The sequence below is a fragment of the Vigna unguiculata genome, chromosome 11, assembly GCF_037176805.1.
Source record: "Vigna unguiculata cultivar grain cowpea cultivar isolate G323 ecotype 2 chromosome 11, ASM3717680v1, whole genome shotgun sequence".
Taxonomy (NCBI): Eukaryota; Viridiplantae; Streptophyta; class Magnoliopsida; order Fabales; family Fabaceae; genus Vigna; species Vigna unguiculata.
The window spans coordinates 32,360,871-32,381,369 of NC_140802.1; the positions used below are offsets into that span (position 1 = coordinate 32,360,871).

General features: G+C 30.0%; 2 protein-coding genes across 2 annotated transcripts; both read left to right on the forward strand.

Annotated features, from left to right (window-relative positions):
* Positions 1-9,038: 9,038 nt before the first annotated feature.
* LOC114165199 (uncharacterized) lies at positions 9,039-10,537 on the forward strand. The gene is made up of 4 exons (XM_085669342.1): positions 9,039-9,184; positions 9,261-9,569; positions 9,661-9,766; positions 9,845-10,537. Exons 1-4 carry the CDS (start codon positions 9,045-9,047, stop codon positions 10,535-10,537), a joined length of 1,248 nt encoding a protein of 415 aa, XP_085525468.1. The 5' UTR covers positions 9,039-9,044.
* A 185-nt stretch (positions 10,538-10,722) lies between these two features.
* LOC114165201 (uncharacterized) lies at positions 10,723-13,636 on the forward strand. The gene is made up of 8 exons (XM_085669343.1): positions 10,723-10,812; positions 10,942-11,335; positions 11,406-11,647; positions 11,727-11,939; positions 12,019-12,111; positions 12,196-12,297; positions 13,112-13,468; positions 13,562-13,636. The coding sequence occupies exons 1-8, from the start codon at positions 10,723-10,725 to the stop codon at positions 13,634-13,636; spliced, it is 1,566 nt and encodes a 521-aa protein (XP_085525469.1).
* The last annotated feature ends 6,863 nt before the right edge of the window (positions 13,637-20,499 follow it).

The following is a 20,499-nucleotide window of genomic DNA, read 5'->3' on the forward strand; positions in this document are numbered from 1 at the left end:
CAATAATGGGAACGAGATTTATATCCCTAAGATGTCTATGTCACCATCCTAGTCTCCTGGGCCATTTAAACTAATAAGAAGACAGTTTCCAATAATGTTCCCTATGCAACCACAATAAATAAATCTCAAGGACAATCATTATCTTTTGTGGGCTTATACTTACCAAAATTTGTCTTTAGCCATGGCCAACTTTATGTAGCAATGTCCAGGGTGCAAAGTAAAAGTGGACTAAAGATTTTAATTCATGAACTACAATTGGTCCTTAAAAATGACAACTTATTATAAACGTTATTAACAATCAAAATATTGGTCCTTAAAAATGACAACTTATTATGAACTACAATTATGTAAAACAACATTATTAATTACATCATGAATTATTGTGTACGTTATACCTTATTTTAAAAATTAGTTGATGCCAACTATATATTTTTGATATATATACACCAAAATATAAAAAGAAAAAACCAAACAACATAATTATAACATGTGACCAAGGATGAAACAAAACCACTTTACTGTATTACTAAAGTTCAACATCTGAATAAATTAGAAAGTTGAGAACCATTAAATATGTCTGTAAAGCAAAACGTATAGATACATTCTAGGTTTTCTAAATTAACTTTTCCAAAAAAGATCTGGTACATGACTTCCATCAACTGACTTTAATTATTGTCATGAAACCATTCTTCTTGGATGAAACTTCAATCCTTATGGTATCTCCTTCTTGAAAACCATTATTCAAGCGGAAGAGTTTCCATCAAGAGCCTAGGTAACACTATCTTCTACATCTTCCAGCTCACATTACATTGCAAAACCAAATCCTTCCTTTGTCATTGTATACAATATATTTAATCTTATTCTTTTTCAAGGCTTGTCTCACAAATTTAGTTTCCAAATACTAAGATCAAAAACGAAAAAAGTTAGTCATTACATGTACTTCTGCAAAACTATTAATGAATATATCTGATTTCACAATATTATTTACCAATGAGGAAGACTTCACATCATTGGGAAACAAAGTTTTATCTGTTGAATAAAAGAAATCTTCAGTATTGTACTCCTCATTGTAATAATGTCGTTGAACTTCAGGTGGGTTGGAGTAGTAAAAAATATATTCATATATATTAGAATATATTCTAAATTGAAAACTATTGTCCCCTATAAATTTCAAATGAACAATATGAGCATTCTTCAACTTATAATAACCAACCATTTGTAAAATACCTATACCAATTTGTAAGGATCCAAAATAATTTTCTTCCACCATGACAATGTATTATTTACCCATTGGATCTATCATTCTTCCTTCTCCTACTACTGTTTCATGTTTGCAAAAATGAAGAAACAGATCATTCAGAACAATGTAATCCTGTAAACAATTGGTCGATGTTAATCAAATCATCTATATAACAATTAAAATAACTATATAAAGCATATTCATCAATTTTTACCTTCTTTAGTTTGAGGACACTTCTAAAACAGGTGAACAAATTTGGGGAGAAAGAAGTAGATAGTACAAAATTAATATCCTTTCCGACAGGATATTGTATCTCTTTCCAAATCATATTAAAAATTCGAAACTCAAACAAAGTGTTGCCTACGTATCGAGTAACTATGAAATGATCACTTGTCAGATTATATATTGTAGCTATTTCTTTGCGACTGGAAAATGACTTGCCACCCACGTTATCATCATGGACTCTTATAGTAACAATGTTTCCATTTCTATCCATTAATTTATTACACCTCATACTAATTTCTTGACCCCAATATAGAAGAAAGTTATCTTCGAAAATGACATCATCCTGATACAAGACATGTTTACATGTTACATTTTCTATAAATAAAAGAAGCATCATAAAGATAAGACATTCGACATGAAAAGCAATACACACAATTAATGTATTCCAAAAACAACATACTACAAACACCATCCAATATCAAATTACACAGCAAATAAAAATGTATAAAACCTTAACCTATCAATATACAACAATGAATAAAAATAAATAACTAAAACGACAACATCAAAATTTTCTCTTTCCAAACAAACCCTAGAAGATGAACATCTATACCACTACAAATGTATATAAAGATTTTCGTACGAACACATTAACACAAATAACTCTAGACAACTGATTAAAACATTCAGAGTAGACAATGAGAGATGATCGTGATAGAACACATTTAAAACAACAGAAGAAACTTACTTCATCAAGACGAAGAAGTCCAACAAAGGTTTGGAACCAGTCCTTGAAGTAATGAGGATTACTGGACACCATGGTTGAGAGAGGATATCAAAATATCAAAAGACTTCTTCTTAGACTATGTTTGACGATGAAGATAGAAAGTTAGTTGTCATTCCTTAAATATATCAGTTGCACGTTTTAAAAACATGGGCTCTGTTTTTGGAATTTTGACTTTTAAAATTCTTCCAATATTTCCATTATTTCAATGTCATTCTTTAAAAACTATTATTACTATGACAATTATTGACTTAATAAAACTGAAAAATTTACATACAACATAACTTTCACAATTTACCCAAAATCAATAATTTTTTTTTCTATTTTACCTACAAATTGAATTAAAACTGAATGTCCGATAAAATAAGTAAATGAATAAAATCTTTATTGTCACATAATTAAAAATTAAAAATAACTACAACAAATTATAGTAGTTGATTAAAATAATTCTTTATAATTTTGTATAATTAACAAATACTAACTTCATAATTATCCTATTTTGTGATGTAACATATATATTTTAAACCAACTTCATTGTTATCCTACCATATCATATACGCAATTTTCTATTAAAACTAAAGAAAAGCACAATGTATATATGTATTACACGTTGACATTTACATGTAATCTAATTCAATTTTTATTTATTATATTAATAGTAATTATTTATATAATATGTACAACAAATTTGCAAATAGAGATAAAGAGTTTGATTAATAACTTGTATTAGATGTTAAGCATGACAACCCATGTCAGAGTTTTTAAAAAAAGATACATAATATCTCATAATTTATCAAACCAACACTACATCAGTCGGTTACAAAATATATGTTCCATATCACTAATCTCTTAGCAGAAAAAGAAATACTAATGTTTTCCCAAAGTTAAAGGTGAAAATATTACATGGATATTCAAATGCGAATTACACTCATATACTTAGACTTCTCTCTACAAGTACCAAATCTTAGAACATCTCTAACTCTATAGCCATTGTCAGAACAAAATTTCTTCCACCCACTTGTGAGATAGCATTCGGTCCTGCTTCTACGTGCCCATTTGATATCGCACAATGAACAAATTCCATCACTATTAACCAGATAAATAGATTTTGTACCATGATCCAAACCACCAACAACAAAAGAAGCTTCCAAATACTAATTAAATGGACAACAAATAAAAGGATACAAGAGTCAATATCCAAAGGTGAATAAAGGTCATATATAAATAATAAAATACACTTAAATGGTCATAGATACTTACAAGCTTTGAACTGTTGATATCATTCTCAGTTAGAGTCTTGACCATTGAAAACTAATAGTCCTCTTCATCATGTGCCTCTTCATCATCAGACTCACTTAATTGTGAACTACCTCCCCAAGTACTATTACTCATATCTTTAATATAGTCGATCTCTTCACCAGACAAAGAGAATGCTCTGAACTAAAATTTGTTCTTATTGAGATAGTGAACATGCAGGATGTGATTTGTTTCCAATTCATAAAAATCCATCAGATGTCCAATACCAAATTTTATAAAAACATAATCTCAATTCTTTCAATAGGAAGCATGTGAATCCTGCCCTCTAGATCCATCAACTGAATCATGTTGTCTAAGAACTCAGTGTCGCAATACTTAACAAACAAATCATCCAATGATGCATAATCCTGTAAGACATAAAGATAATTAGACCAATGCTTATATCACAAGTTGAGTTATCAAAAATTGGAAAAATACATTCCAAACTAACCTTCATATGATTCATATCCGTAAACCAACTGAAAAATAGGTTCCAGGTAAAATGATCCATAACAGGACGTATTTGCACAGGCACAAGATATTCGATTTCAACATATGACATACTCATTATCCTAAACTGGAAAAATACAGAACCTAAGAATATTGTGCCAATATAGTGTATATTGTTCAACTTATAAAAATACATAAGTTGATCTATACTGCAAAAATAGCCCTTATCAATCAATTTTTTTTCAAATGAAATTTTCAAAACATTCCCAATAGAATCCATAAAATAGTTGACTCCCACACTCAGCTTATTTCTCCAATAAAACATAAAAAGTTCTTGAAACTCAATATATTCATGTCCACAAACAGATTAAGAATTACAAACAACATTTTTTCGAAGAACACATACAAATCCTCCATTACATGCAATTGATTCCAACGCTCTTTGAGTAATCCTAAAACAACAATGAAAAACAACGAACTCACCTTGCCCGGATGAAAGCACCCTAAAGAACTCTGGAAAAGTTTGGTTAACATTACTTCACCATCAGTCATCTCTATAATTGTGGTTCCCCTTTTCACCTAGGGTAAATATTTTGTTTTAACACAAACAAACAACAAACCCTTTTAGCTTTTTAAACTACAATAAAATTACAATAAAACACAAATATATTTAAAATAATAAGAATCATTTTATTACATAATGGTTCATTATTAGTCCAAATTATTTTTATTAAAAAATAGTATAACTTTTATAAAATACAAATCATAATATTTTAGATATCTATTAATGTAAAACTCATAATATTAGTATAACCAATTTTCAAATTAAAATTGTTTAAATATAATTATTTTGACTGTACACAAAATATTTAAGCACTAAAATTTAAATTGCTAATTAAACAAATTTAAGTTAAACAATTATAGTTTATACATCATACTTAGTATAAACAACTAATATTAAAATTTGACTAAACATTTACTTTCACTCTTTTCATCATTTTAAGATTAATTAATATCTACAAATTACAATTAAACTCTAAAAAATATTGTAAGACACAAATTATAAACAATACATATGAATAAAAAATAATTAAATATGATAATTTTAATAGTAAAAATAAGTACAAAAAAAATTTAAAATAATCTAACATATAAAAATACATATAGAGATCAATATTATTGATAGTATATATACGAATAAAAAAGTTAAAATAAATCGTTAAATAATGCAAATGTTGCATCATATAAAGGGAACATATGTCCCAAAATCCTGACAAGATATCGCTTGGAAGCACAGTTGACAAGGCATTGGATTCTTAGGTAAATTTTCTTGTGGTATTGTTCCCTTTTCATTATAGAAACAGGTGGTATATAAGTACTTAAATTACATTCTTTCAAAACCTTGAAGTTAGTCAACAGATAAAATATTTGAAGTCAAGCATGCCTCACATGTTGGGGACAAGTTTATGGTGAATATTGATGAAGCATCATGCACCTGCAAGAAGTGGAGCATCATTGGGATACCATGTTATCATGCCTTGGCAGCCATGAGGTTTGTAAACATAAATGGAGAAGGTTTTATCTCCAATTGGTACAAGAAATCCACGTATCAAGAGACATACACATCCATCATATTCCCAATCAATGGCCAAAAGGTGTGGGATATTACACCTTATCCAGATATTTTGCCTCCTTTGAAAAGAGCATTGCCAGGTAGACCAAAAAAGAAAAGGAGATTGCAAGAATAGGAGCTAAGAAAAGATGATACACAAAGGAGCAAAGCAGGGTTATGCAAGAGATGTCGTATATGTAGGGAACTTAGGCATAACATGAGACATTGACCCAGGCACCATCATAGCAACCAACCCAAGCACCACTGGCTTCTACTCAGTCATCTCAGCCACCTTCACACACACCATAGCCTTCTGATGCAGCAACCCAACAAAATTCAGAACATGCACAACCTTCTGATGCAGCATCACAGCCACATTCACAACCTACACAACATTCTACTACAACATCACAACAACCTTCTAAACCATCACACCAAGGCATAACATGTGGACCTTCCACGCAATTAAGTGTGCAACATACTACAGTACCAAGGGCTTCTGCTCAACATTCTTAGCAAGCAACAGGTGGGCATGGAAGAGCAATGACAAGGCCAAAACTGAATGCAAGGAGGGGACGCATATGGAAACCATGACTACATCTGCTTTGCTTATTATAAACTTATGTAGCTTTGGTCTTTATGTAGCTTTTTGAAAGACAATTTAGGTAGTGTTGGCACATTATATTTTGTCATTATGTGTAATTGGGTATTGGTGGACCACTTTTCTGTGAATTTTAGTTTTGTATACTACAAAAAATCTTGAAAATTATGGCAGTTTAAATATGGCGGTTATTTAAAACAGCCATTTTTTACAACATAATATGACATTTTTTGAACTACCATATTTTACCTGTGATATACGACGATTTTAACCGCCATTTATTAATAGTGGAAAACTGCCATATTTTATATGTAAAATATGTCAATTTTAACTGCCATATTAGATTAGTGAATATTGACTATTGAAGCCTTCGAGCAAATCAGTTTGCACATTGACTGTATTGAAGCCTTCGAGCACACTGCACATAGATTTGAAGCCTTCGAAACCATTTCCCTCGCAGATCTGAAATGTTGTCGTTGCCTTTCGCTCTTCAATTTCTGGAGCTCACTATTCGGTTTGTTTTGCTGAAAATTGTTCGTTTATGGAGCTCACTATTTCGTTCGTGGTCGCGGCGCCATAACTCATTTCATTCTTCAATTTCTGAAGTTCGTTCGTTCTGTTCGTTTGCGAAGCTCGTCGTCAACACTGTTCTACGCGGGAAGTTGTTGGTCTTAGGTTTTGGTAAGTTTAGCAAAATAAATGGTGATTTAGGGTTCTGAGTTTTGAATTTCGCGTTGTTCACTTTACCAATTTCTCGTGTTCTAGTGCTGGGTTAATTTGCTCATTGAGATTTCAGGTTAGATGTTAGTTTTGGTCTCATTATTGTTCTGGATTAGAACCATTGTTTTATTTCTCAAGCATATTTTTGTGCGAGAGAGACCTCTTCCGATCCAAACCTTTTTGTTTCCAATTTCAATCCAATTTTAAGGGGGTATGTGTTTGGTGTTGTTGATGTAATGCAGGTGGGAAGCTCGTTTATCAGAGCACCAAGAAGAGGGCTAGCAAACTCAAGTGCTCTGTCACTGGCAAGAGGATTCAGGGGTGTGCTTTTTGTTACCCTTTCAATTCCTTCTTTTTCATTGTGGTGTGTAGTTTCAGTGTTTTGATATTGACTTATTTTGTTCATCATCTGCACCTATGCTTGCAACTGCTTCAAATATTCTATCACCTCATCCAACATTGAAGCTTTATCAGTCTACATAAGTTAAACAAAATCCAAGTCTATATATGCTTATGTAAACCATAATACATAATACGAAATTTCATAGCAAGCCACGCAAAAGCAGTTAACTATATGATGAATCTATTACTCAACTAGCTAATATTGCTTAATTCTGTTAATCAATTAATCCATAAATATGATGTACTCAACATTGCATGTTTCTTTGCTTTCCCTTGTCTATATATGATATGGTTAAGTGTGGGTTCTTTTTCTTTGTCTTTCTCCCTCATCTTTGCCTTTGATTTGTATGTTTTTGGTGGAAAATGTTTGTTGTTTTAGTGTTCATTGTATAATTGACATGAGGGCCTACCACTGGAAAGGGTTTCCTGTGGAAGCAGTTGGGTGCCTCTTCACTAAATAGCCTCCTGTCAGAGCATGAAAACAAGTAATTCCACTTCTTGTGGACTATATAACTGCACATTCCAGAGTCTTTTTTTCTTTATCAAAAACAATAATGATCATGTAAAATTTTTTAGTGTATCAGGTGTAGTTATATGTAGTGTAAAACTAACTAAATTGATGACATCACATGTTAAGAAATTTTTAGCAGTTTACAAGTTTTGGTATTTTACCAATAATGGGTGGACCATTTGTGAGTTTAAGCATTAGTTTTGTGTGTTCTGACTGCGTCTGCGACACATACGTAATTATATTGCTCAAGCTTAACATTTAAGATGTATGAATTTCAAATTCCCTATTAGATCCATATAAGTGAGTATTACTTTTGGTAATGGAGATTTGTTTTTTTAGAGTTATTCTTAGTTGATCGTATAGAAAAAGAATCTAGAAAAGCATTAAGAATAAATAATAGGAGAATTAGAAATTGAGTTGATCATGAAAACTTCCTAATCCTAGTTATCGAAGCGTTGACAAACTAACTAATTGACAAAGAAAAATTTATGAGTGATTAAGCCCCAAGAGGCATTAGGTTCAATGAAGTTATCTAACTAGTTAAAAGAAAACAAATCATGTTCCCAAATTAGGATTCACAAGGAAAGATATAGCACTTCCTTAGCCAAATGAATTAGCTGCACGTATTAAAAGAAACAAATAATGAAGTTAAAATATTCACTACAAAAAGAAAAAATAATAATAAAAACTTTCCTCCGTTGTCTTTGTAGAGTTTGTTTTTCCTCTTCCCAAAAGCCAAGAGAGAAGAATGGATAAACTAAAATAACTAAAAGTATGTTCCAATACATAATTTAAATAAAAATTTAGATGTTGTGTAAGATTAAGGACTATAAATAAAACAAATTGTGGGTTTGGGCCTTGAAAAAACTTAAGATAATTAAGTTGATTCATGAAGTAGTAATGTGTACTTATCATTAATTTTTTTTAGCATTTCTTTATTAATTTTGTTGGTTTAAAGTTGAGCGATATATTAATTTTAATAATCATACTCTCCTTGTTATCCCTTCTGCCTTAATGGCAAGGAACTCTCCTTTTATCTTAGTTCTAAACTTTGTTTCAAACCAAATTAACATTTGTTGGTCTAGGCAATGCGGTTAGCACCACTTTTAACACAATACTAACAGAGCATATTCCAGAAGGTCATATTCAAGATTATGTGGTAAATCTTTAAGTCAATTAGATCTTGATAAGCTTGAGTCTCGTATGATTCAAACTCTTTGCCACTTGGAAATGTTATTCCCTCCTACTTTTTTTACAATCATGGTTCATTTAACTTGTCACCTAGCTGGTGAGGCAAAACTTGGAGGTCCGGTCCATTATCGTTGGATGTATCCCATTGAAAGGTAATTGTGGCTAGCACACCTTTCTATTTTTTTAAGTGTAAAGCTTGTTTATCCTAATTGTGATATCATTTTATAGGTATTTGGGACACTTAAAATCCTATGTTCAAAACAAGGCACAACCCGAAGGTTCTATTGCTGAAGGATATCTAGCTGAAGAGGTTTTAACTTTTTGCTCTCACTATATGGAAGGGATGGAGACAAGAATTAATAGACCTTCACGTGTGGATGATTATTGTAATACAGATTTTCCTCAATTAAGTACCCTATTTCCACCAATTGGTCGAGTAGTAAGTGCCTTTTCAACTTTTGAGCTATCAACCATTGAAAAAACTCAGGCACATCGATATGTGTTATTTAATTGCCCTGAAGTTAAGCCTTATATTGAGTGAGTATTAACATAAACCATACCTCTAATTATTGGGACAATGTGTTTTTTTATATGATATTATTATTAACATGTTGACATGCTATGTTAGGGAATTTAAAGATCATTTACGAAGGCGGTCTAGAGGGCGAAGAATTTCAAATACAGACTTAGAAAAGATTGTTAATAAGGATTTCATAAACTGGTTTCCTCAAAGGGTATGAAAAATATGATTTTGAAAATTTTAAATTAATGCTTTGAAAATATGTTGACATATTTGATAATTATTTTTTTAGATTCAAAACCCAGATATTTCAAGTTCAGTGTCAGATGATCTCAAATATCTAGCTCAAGGTCCAACACCACATGCTAGAAGATTTACTGCCTTCAATGTAAATGGATTCAAATTTAGAACTGAAAGCCGAGAAAAAGGAAAGAAAACCCAAAATAGTGGAGTTTTCTTAACTTCTTCGACATCATGTGTTGCAAGCAGTGTAGACGATAACATTAGGCAAGCGGATTTGGCCTATTATGGAAAATTAGAAGATATAATTGAGTTAAATTACTATGGTCATTTTAAAGTGACTTTATTCAAGTGCGAGTGGGCTGACACCACAAAAGATAGGGGGTTTAAAAAGGATCCATGGGGTTTCAATTGTATTAATTTTTCACGATTAATACACATTGGAGACCGTGAGGAGAATGATCCCTACATTGAAGCTTCACAAGCTGAAATGGTGTACTATGTCAACGATGAGGTGAATAAGGATTGGACAATTGCTGTCCATTTGAAACCAAGAGACGTTTATGATATGGGAGAAAGAGATATCGATGTTTGTGAAGTTGAAGTGTGTCCGCAACAAGACTTAAATAATTTTTTCACTGATTCTGAACAATTGGCACTATTTAGGGATGATGAAGATGATGAATTATTAAATGGGGACAACAATAATAATGAACTTGATGAAAATGATTCAATGTCAGAGTAATATATAATGGAAATAGTTTGAATACTTCAGCATCATTTTCGACTTGTCTCTACAAGGTAGAACAGTGAAATATAATTTCAAATGGCATTTGATCTCATATTTAACCATTTTTTCTAAAAGCATTTGTTTGATGTTTTACTTGGAGTTTTCATAACATGAAGCTTGTTTCATTTTTATTTGCAGATATGCCTAGACCAAAAAGGATTAAGAACTTGCTTAAGTCAGTTCTTGGAACCTCCAAAGATCAACATATTACATCTAGTTCACAACATTCTGTGTTACAAGCTACCCATGAGCAGCCAAGACAACAACCTGCACAGCCAAGACAACAACTTGCATAGTCAAGACAACAACCTGCACAACCAAGACAACAACCTGCACAAGTAACTTCTCAACCTACGCAGCCAAATTCTGAAACTGCAAAACCAAGAAAGCAACATGCACAACCAACTTCTCAAGCTTCACTGCCACTAACTCAATTTGGACAGCCAAGAAAGCAACCTAGACAACCAAGACAGCAACCTGGACAACCAAGAAAGCTACCTACACAACTAAGAACTCAATATACTCAACCAACTGAACCTACACATCCAACTTCTGAACCAATACAACAAACTTCAGAATCTGCACATGCAACTTCAAAATCTACACAACCAACATCTGAATCTGCACAATCAACATCTCAACATGTAGAACCAAATTCTCAATCTGTTCAACCCACTAATGAATCTGAAGAGGAAAGAGTGGGACCAAAACGAGGAAGACAGTCAAACCACTATTGGGCTGTTGATGCTATAGGTAAAGAATATGTAATTTTAATATTGTAGTTTCCTTTTCATTTCTAATTCATGGATTTAATTTTTTTTAGACAAGGATGGAGGTACACAAAAGCTCAAGCTCAAGGTTAAATATATTCATAACTTGCCTAATAGATTACGTGTGTTGGTGAACTATGACGATAAATATCAACCAATTGGAGAAGCATCTGCCTTACTTGCTGGAGTTTGTGGCCAACTAGCTCAAAATCACATTTTCTTTCCTATAAGTTTTGAAAGATGGACAACTATGCCAAATACTTACAAAGATAAAGTGTGGGAGAGTACATTAAAGGTAATTTGACCTACATGTTGACATCTCTATATTAATTTATTTATAGAAAAGTGTGGACTAACTTTTGTATTATTTCAAGGCTCAATTTTGTTTCAAGGTAAATGAAGAATTGGCAAAAAGAGATGTCATGTGTAGAATTGGAAAACTATGGAGGGAGTACAGATGTAAGCTTTGGAATGAATTTTATGATCCACTTCTTAGTAGAAATGACCTCATCAAGAATGTGCCAGAAGGTCATAACATGGATCAATGGGCTATTTTTGTTGATTATCGTCTCAAGCCTTCCACAATGGTACAAACTGATTAATTATAATGTTTTCAATAAGTTTGAGTTTAAATTTGCAAAAATTGATTTCCTTTTCATTTTGTAGAATATGTGTAATAGAAACAAAGATATAAGGAAAAGACAAACAATTCCTCACACTGGTGGTGCTATGTCTTTGTCAAGAAGAAGGGATAATTTGGTATCTTTTTACTGATATATATGTTGTTCTCAGTTATAATATATTCTAATTTTTTTACTTACAATATGTTTTTTTAACATATAGAAAAATGAGACTGGTAAGAATATTGGGCGAGCTGAAATGTGGAAAATAACACATAAGAGAAAAAATGGCACCTATGTGAATGATGAGGCCATGGAGATTGGGGTAACTTTATTCCTTCTTATTTCTCAACATCATGTGTTTTTATTTTATTATTTATTATAATAAAATCTGAGAACAATGGGTATGAATACTATAGGGAAGTTATTATTTATTAGCTTTGCTTAGTAAGCTACTGAGTTATTTGTTGTAACCATGGTCAGTAATATACGGAGAAAAATTGAAAACTGTCACACACCAAATGAGGCGATGAAAGCCATTATAGTTAGTGCTGAAATAAGGGGCATATAAACTCTTTTGTACACACTGCTGCCATTGTTTGGATTATGAGTCATAACATTTGTATTGAAAGATGCATTAAACATTTCCATCAAAGTATAGCTATCTTCGATTACTTCATGGTTTCTCTATCTTATTTTTGGTTTTCCTGCAATACATGACTAAATTAGATTGATTTACATTTGATAGCCATAATATTGGCTCGGTTAAGTCGTGTTCCCTATCCTAAAAGATTGCAATTTATAGAGTAGGACATATCAACTAGAGTATTATTAAAACAGAGAAATAATTACATAACAAATAGTTTAATGGAGTCCATGAGGTCAATATTGATGCATAGATAAACTAAACATGTAATGTAATTGTAGCCTTATAGAAAGATAAAATATATCCTACTTTAAGCCAAATAATTTGATCATGTCATGCGAAGTTTCTATTTGTAAGTTGTTATATTATATATCATTGTATTGTTAAATTTCTGTTTGTAAAAAGTCCCCAATACTAAGTACTAATCTGCAACATACCAATAAACTTACCTTAATGTTAAAACTAGCCTAAACTACAATTCCATTTTTTGTAGGAAAAAATTGATGATTTGATGATGCAAAATTCAGAAACTGCATCAGATATATCTCCATATGATCCGATTGGTATTATATTTGGAAAAGAGCATGCAGGTCGAGTTAGAGGACTCTCACATGGAGCTTGTCCTACCCTTGCTTTTAAAAAGTCTACTACAAGATTAAGTGGTATGAATTTTGCTTCATCTAGTGGAACTTCTCCAAATACAAATGACAAGTTTGTGAGGATAGAAAATGAGCTTGAAACTATGAAAATCCAAATGCAAGCATTACTTGCCTACATTGCTTCTAAAGAAGATGTTCCAGAATACCTAGCTTCTATTGCTGCAAGTTTGCCACGTCCTTCAGTTAATGAGGTATAATTTACTTAAGTAAATGACTTAAAGTTGTTTTATTTCTTTCTTAATTTATTTCAGTAAAACATTACTTATATGTTTTATTTACTGCAGGTACCAGATAATGGAAGCGGTGTGCCATCTGCAAATGACAACGTAGGATCAAGTGGAGCAAGCAAGACAAATTGATATTTTGATGTTGATAATGTCTTGATATGTGTATTGTCTTTATTTTGGATATTGACATGTATTGTCTTTTTTTTTTTTGGATATTGACATGGATAAGTAATTGTGATCAAATGATGAAAATACTTTGTTATCTAAAATCATCTATAAAATTAATTTTGACTATTTTTTTATGTACTTTTATAAGTTTATAGTTTTGTATTTATTATTGAACAGGCTTATTATATTATGAAATCATAAATGTATGTCAATAATTATAAATAATATATTATTTTCAAATCATGATAGTTGAAAATATCAAAATATAATGAAATAATGGCATTTTAAGGCACCACAATTTACATTGAGACTGTGCTTTCAATGAGCAAATTGCGGTAGTTTTAAATGTCGTTTTTTATGTCTACAAAACGTCATTTTATACAATGCATCACATGGCGGTTGTTACGGCGGTTCAGTACAAACCGCCACAATTTACTTTGTGGCGACAACATGTACGGCGATTTTTGGAACCGCCACTAGCGTAAATTATGGCGGTTCAAAATGCCGTATTTAACAAAAAAAATCGCCGTAACTTACATCATTTTTTGTAGTAGTAATGGGCCACTTCCTTCACACATGTTAAACATTTACTGCTGGAACAATTTATTTTGAAAATTTCAATATGAACTTTGTGCTACCAATTGTGATGTCCAATTGTCATGTGCTGGACCAATTTAATTTGACCTTTTCCAAATGGAATTTAAGTTTCAGTAGTAGTGCATTAAAGGCCTGGTGCAAAATTTTTAAAACAAGTACTAATACCATTCATTTTCCAAGTATTACATAAACAACAAAACCTACATGTGCCAACTACAATAACACCTATGGCAGGTCATAGACTAATTTAAATTCAACAACAAAAACACATTAATCATGTTCAGTACAAGGCAAACACAGACCACTCCAATCAACACCTTAATCCTTTTTTCTAATAAATTAATACATATTTCCAAATCATTAATTTTTTTCATTTCAGCAACCACTTCTTCGGCCATCACGCAACTCCTTCTCATTTCTTGGGAATTGAAAGTGCCACCAGCCCTTGCTTCATTCCTGCCACTGCCAACAACATTTTCTTCAATCTTTAGACTGACACCAACCTTTTCTTCATTCTTCACATCCCCACAACACTTATCTTGAATCACAACAGTGCTTGCAGAACCCCTTTCTTTGATCCCATGGCAAACCAGCTGAAGTAATTGCACCCACCACACTCTTCACCTCCACTATGTTCCAAATATACCATTCACATCTTTATCAACAAACACAAAAACCTTACACAAATTACAAATCAACATTACCTTGAAGTTTGGACAGCCCCAAAATCTTTTCCCTTTGTTCTTGGTTGTTTTTGCAGTTCTCAACATAGACTTATCACCACAATAGCAAGTGGTGTTAAAGTAATGCTTCTACACCCACCACCACTGCAAAAATTGACGCTAAGATTGTACTTTCCCCAAACATTTGAACTTGAATAGGAAGAACAATTGGTCGAATTCATGACAGAACATAGGAGATGAAAACAAATGCTTTAGGATTCAAAACCACTAATTTTTGTTGTCTTAAATAAAAACATTTTTGCACTGCATTCCACGTATAATTGGCACGTTTCAGTAACAGAAATTCACCTCAGCAACCACAAACGGTGTTTAGCCCAATTTAACAGAAAGGGCACATTTGAGACATTTAAACAAAAAAAGAGACCAAATTGAGACTTCTAGAAATAAGAGTACCAAATTGAGATTTTGCCTTCAAAATGGGAACCAAGAGTATGATTAAACCTTAAAAATAAAATAATACGTAAAACTACAAAAACATAAACACATGCAAAATTCTTATGTTTAGTAGAATTGGGAAATAAGGTTTTGAACAATTCTAAAGTTAAAAAATTTATTTTCTTTCGAATAGTTTTATTTTTTAAATATAGATTATATTTTTTAGTTACCGATAAAATCCTGTCTTATTTTATTATATATTTTAATTAATTTATTAATATATATATTTATCATTTATATTTTAATATATATAAAATTATATTTAAAAAATTAATTTTAAAATATTTAAATTAAAAGTAATTTTAAAATATTTAAATTAAAAATAGTTTTAAAATATTTAAATAGAAATTAATTTTAAAAATATTAAATTAAAAATAATTTTAAATTATTTAAATTAATGATAATTTTAAAATATTTAAACTAAAAATAATATTTAAATATTTAAATTATAATATATATATATATATAGGGTTAAGTATGTTTTTAGTCCCTGGACTTTGGTCCAAAATTGAAATTCGTCCCTCGTCGAAACTTTGATAAATTTTGGTCCTTAAACTTTAAAAATGAATGAATATAGTCCTTTTAACCCAATTTTGTTAACTCTTTTTTAAGTTTTAAACGCATTTCTCAGTAAATATTGGAGTTGTTTACGCCGTTTGACACATTCTCGACTCAATATTTACTGAGAGATGCGTTTAAAACGTAAAAAAAAAATTAACAAAATTGGGTTAAAAGGACTATATTCATTCATTTTTAAAGTTTAGGGACCAAAATTTATCAAAGTTTTGACCAGGGACGAATTCCAATTTTGAGTCAAAGTTCAGGGACTAAAAACATACTTAACCCATATATATATATATATATATATATATATATACTAAAATTAAATATAAATTTAGTATGATTTTAATGAGAAGAATTAGCTACAAATATATTTTCTAGTAAATCTGTAGCTATTTTGCTACGAAATAGATACTATTTTATTTCTTCTCTATTTTATCACAAATTAGTTAGAAATTAGGTATAGATATATGTTTTAGTAAATTTGTAGTTATTTTGCTACAAAGAAGCTACAAATTGTTTCTTTCGCTATTTCCTCGCAAATTAGTGGAAGATTAGTTACATATATATTGCCAACTATTGGCTAGGGTCGACTTTATAATATCCTGACCGGATATTACAGATTTAAATAATAAAATAAAGAAAAAATAATTAAGCCGCAATTAATTAAACCTCATTTCCCAAAAACACGGGAAATTCATAGCGTTTTATTACTTCTAATTAAAAACCAAAATCCATAATTCATAAAACTGAACATAATAATAAAGCCTCTCATAAGAGTTTACAAGATAGTTCAAATCAAAATAATATAAAACTCCCAGGCTTTCCCCCCACTCCGCGACTAAGCCTCTCCAACTCCACCAGCAATATCATTTGCTCACGTGTACCGCGTACACGATCATCGCCAAACACAAGCAGATAGGGTGAGCTAAAAAAAGATAACACATAAATCTATATCAAACATATATATATATATATATATATAGTATGGTAAATCTATAGCTATTTTGCTACAGACACGCTACAATTTTATACCCTTGCTATTTCCTCACAAATTAGAGAGGGATTAGCTACAAATATTTTTTTCTCACTAATTTTTCTAGAAAAATAGATTTTTTCTTGTAGTGCTTGGGAATTTGAATAATGCTCAAACATGTACAAGACCAGATTTTAGCTTTGCAGTTGGCATGCTTGGTTGATACCAAAGTAATCCAAGACTACAAGGAACAAAGAATCACATGCTTACTAATAGGAAATATGATCACCTTGAGGTGATCAATTATATAGATTCAGACTTTGTCTACTACATGGATTCAAGAAAGTCTACATTTGGTTGTGTATCTTTTAGTCACAAGATTTCATGGAAAAGTGTAAAGTATTCCATCATTGCTGCATCCACCATAGAAGTTGAATTTGTTGCATGCTTTGAGGTCACGGTTTAGGCTAATTTGTTGCGAAACTTTATTTCAGGACTTGGAGTAGTCGACAATATTGCCATGCTGCTGAAAATTTCTTGTGATAATTTTGTATCATTCTTCTTTTCTAGGAACAACAATTATTCCAAATGTGGTAAGCATATGGAATTGAAATACTTTGTTGTTAAAGAAAAAGTTCATAAACGTAGAATGTCAATAGAACATATTAACATTGGTCTTATGATAGTTGACCCTTTAACAAAAGGGTTATTCACAAAATTGTTTACTAACCATAGAATATAGGCATTAGTCTACTGGTGAATGTTGAATGTTCTGAAATTTGTGTTTTCTTCTTTATGTTTATGCATGCGAATTGTGATGAAGAAAACAAATTATGTCATTGTTATTGAAATGATATTATGTGTTAACCCATTATAGACTTCTCATCCTAAAGTCATATTAAAGAGAAAGGGATGACACAATAGTACATGGAAGGAAACACGTTGAATGAATGATGTGCAACTGTCTTGTTATTTTTGTATCTTTGGTTAAGAATAATATGGAACCAGTTTATGTAAGGTCATTTAATGTGCAATATGTTTATGTATTAAGTCACAAAATGTTATCACATCATATGAGTCAAGTGAGAGTATGATAGAATTAATTGACGAATTAATTATATTATGTGACTTTGAAATATTATGATGGATCCAAATGTGATTTAATAAAATATAAAGACCTATTAGTTATTATGGGAAGTTATAATAAAATAAAATAAAGTCCACTCCAACTTGATAAACTGGATGAACATTGGTTTATAAAAGGAGATTAAGGTTCTTTATCTGGTTATAAGGTTTTTTTATAATAAGTCATCAAAAATGTGTGAGAAGAGAAAGATAAAAAGATAGATTGAAAAAATGAGATTGAAGAATACATTCTTATTAAATCTCTTATAGATCAGAATCTTATTTTAATTTATGTATCTTAATATTAATGTGTGAGAATCATAAATATATTATCGCATGAAAAACTACACAAATTAATTTACAATATAAACTTAAATCATACATCTGTTTTAAAATAAAAACCATTAAAAAATATATTCCATAATTCAGATATTTACAAAAGGAAAGCATGTCTCTTGGCCAACGGAATTAACCATCAACATATAAAATTAAAGTTTGCCTTTCAAGATTAAATATCCCATGCTTATCCTAAAAGTTTCGCCAAAAAATTCTATTAAATTAATCATGAAAGATCAGCATTCCAAATTCTATAAATAAAGTAATCATGATATTACACTATACAATTTTACAGTAATTTTGTTTTTATCTTGAAGTGAGAAGAACGTACCCTTGTTCTAAAATGTTATTTACTTTTTTGAAGTAAATAGTTATTTCCTGTAGCATATAGTTACTTTGTCATAAATCTCAAATTGTTTTTAAATCTATATTATTATTCACTTCTCTTTTTCTTCGTTTTCTTTTCTTTGCTTCTAATGAATATAAACTATTTGTAATAACATGACCAAGAAGAATTAAAAACTAGAGATGGTAAAATGAATGAAATCCTCGGTGGAATGACTTATAGTTAACTCAAAATATAAAGTTTTATTTAACTAAAATTTTGATATTAAATTGAGAAAATTTTTAGATTGGAACTCTTGGTTTAAAAACTACTTACAATTTAGTTTAGCAAATAGAAAATATTGTATTTGATCTTTATACGGAAATATTTCATTAATGTTCGGAGAAAACATTTGAATACGGATAAAGTAATTAAAAAATTTCTTTAACTAAAATGATTTAATATTTATTATTAAACTTCAAAGGACAGGTGTCACATAATAAATAAAAGAGTGATTACGTAAGAAATAAAACCTTACGAAAGTTATCTGACTTTTGGAGAAAGAATTTAAATAATTATGAAAGAATGACTTAGGATAATTCCTTAGTATTATAATACGATATTAGTATTATAATATGATATGGTTCCACCTAAAGTTAGGCCTGCTACACGAAATCTATGAGAGTATTTTATTTTGCACACATCCCAAAAAGTATTCAATATGTGGAAAACTAACATACAATTGACAAATTGGTAAGCCTTTGATTAGTTTATGGTAAATTGTTCATTTCGAAAACTGTTTATGTTCATTTTAAGACACGTCCACATTCTATTTATTTTCCTCTCTCTAGAAATATGTACTTTTAAGACACGTTCACAAGAGTTATTTTTATTTGAGTTTTGTTATGATGTTATTTTCTTTTATCTCATATCTATTTATTTTTAACTATTTTCTTTTAAAATTTAATTAATAGATAAACTATAAGAAACTAAAAAAATAGAAAAATACTAATAGACACTACAAGAAAATGTTTCAACAATAATCAATTTTAATAACTAATAATTTATATACTAATTCATAAAATAAATAAAAAAATTATTGATTACTAAAATAGTATTATAAATAAAAAAATAATAATTAATCTCTAAATTAATTTCTAAAATTTAATTCCCAAAATTTTAAGTATCAAAAGAAATAGGTCCCTAAACATTAATTATCAAGGTTTTTGTCATGAAGAAATTAGTTTTTAAATTATTTTTTAATTAATTAGTTACCAATTTGACTATTAATTATAATTTTTTATTGATAATAGTGACTATTTTAATAATTAATATTTTTTATTTTTTTAAATTAATATTTAAATTGATTATTATGGTAATTAACAACTTTTATCACTAAAATTAATGAGATTTTTTATATAACAAAATAAAAAAACACACTTTATTTCTTAATAGTAAAAACATACCATGTGATAGCTAGATGGGAATAAAAAATATTTTAAATACTCGATCAAATGCTTTTTTAAGTAAAAATTTAACTAAAAATATATAAATTAACAAGATTTTTAAAACATGAGTATTTTGTTTCTAAAAAATTAAGTATATCTAATTTAATTTTGTGAAAAGGTAATTACATATTATTTCTTGACAACTTTCTAAAAGGTATCTGTATAGTTTATTTCTCTTTACTACTTCATACCAAATAATTTCATTTTCATCTACTTCTTTT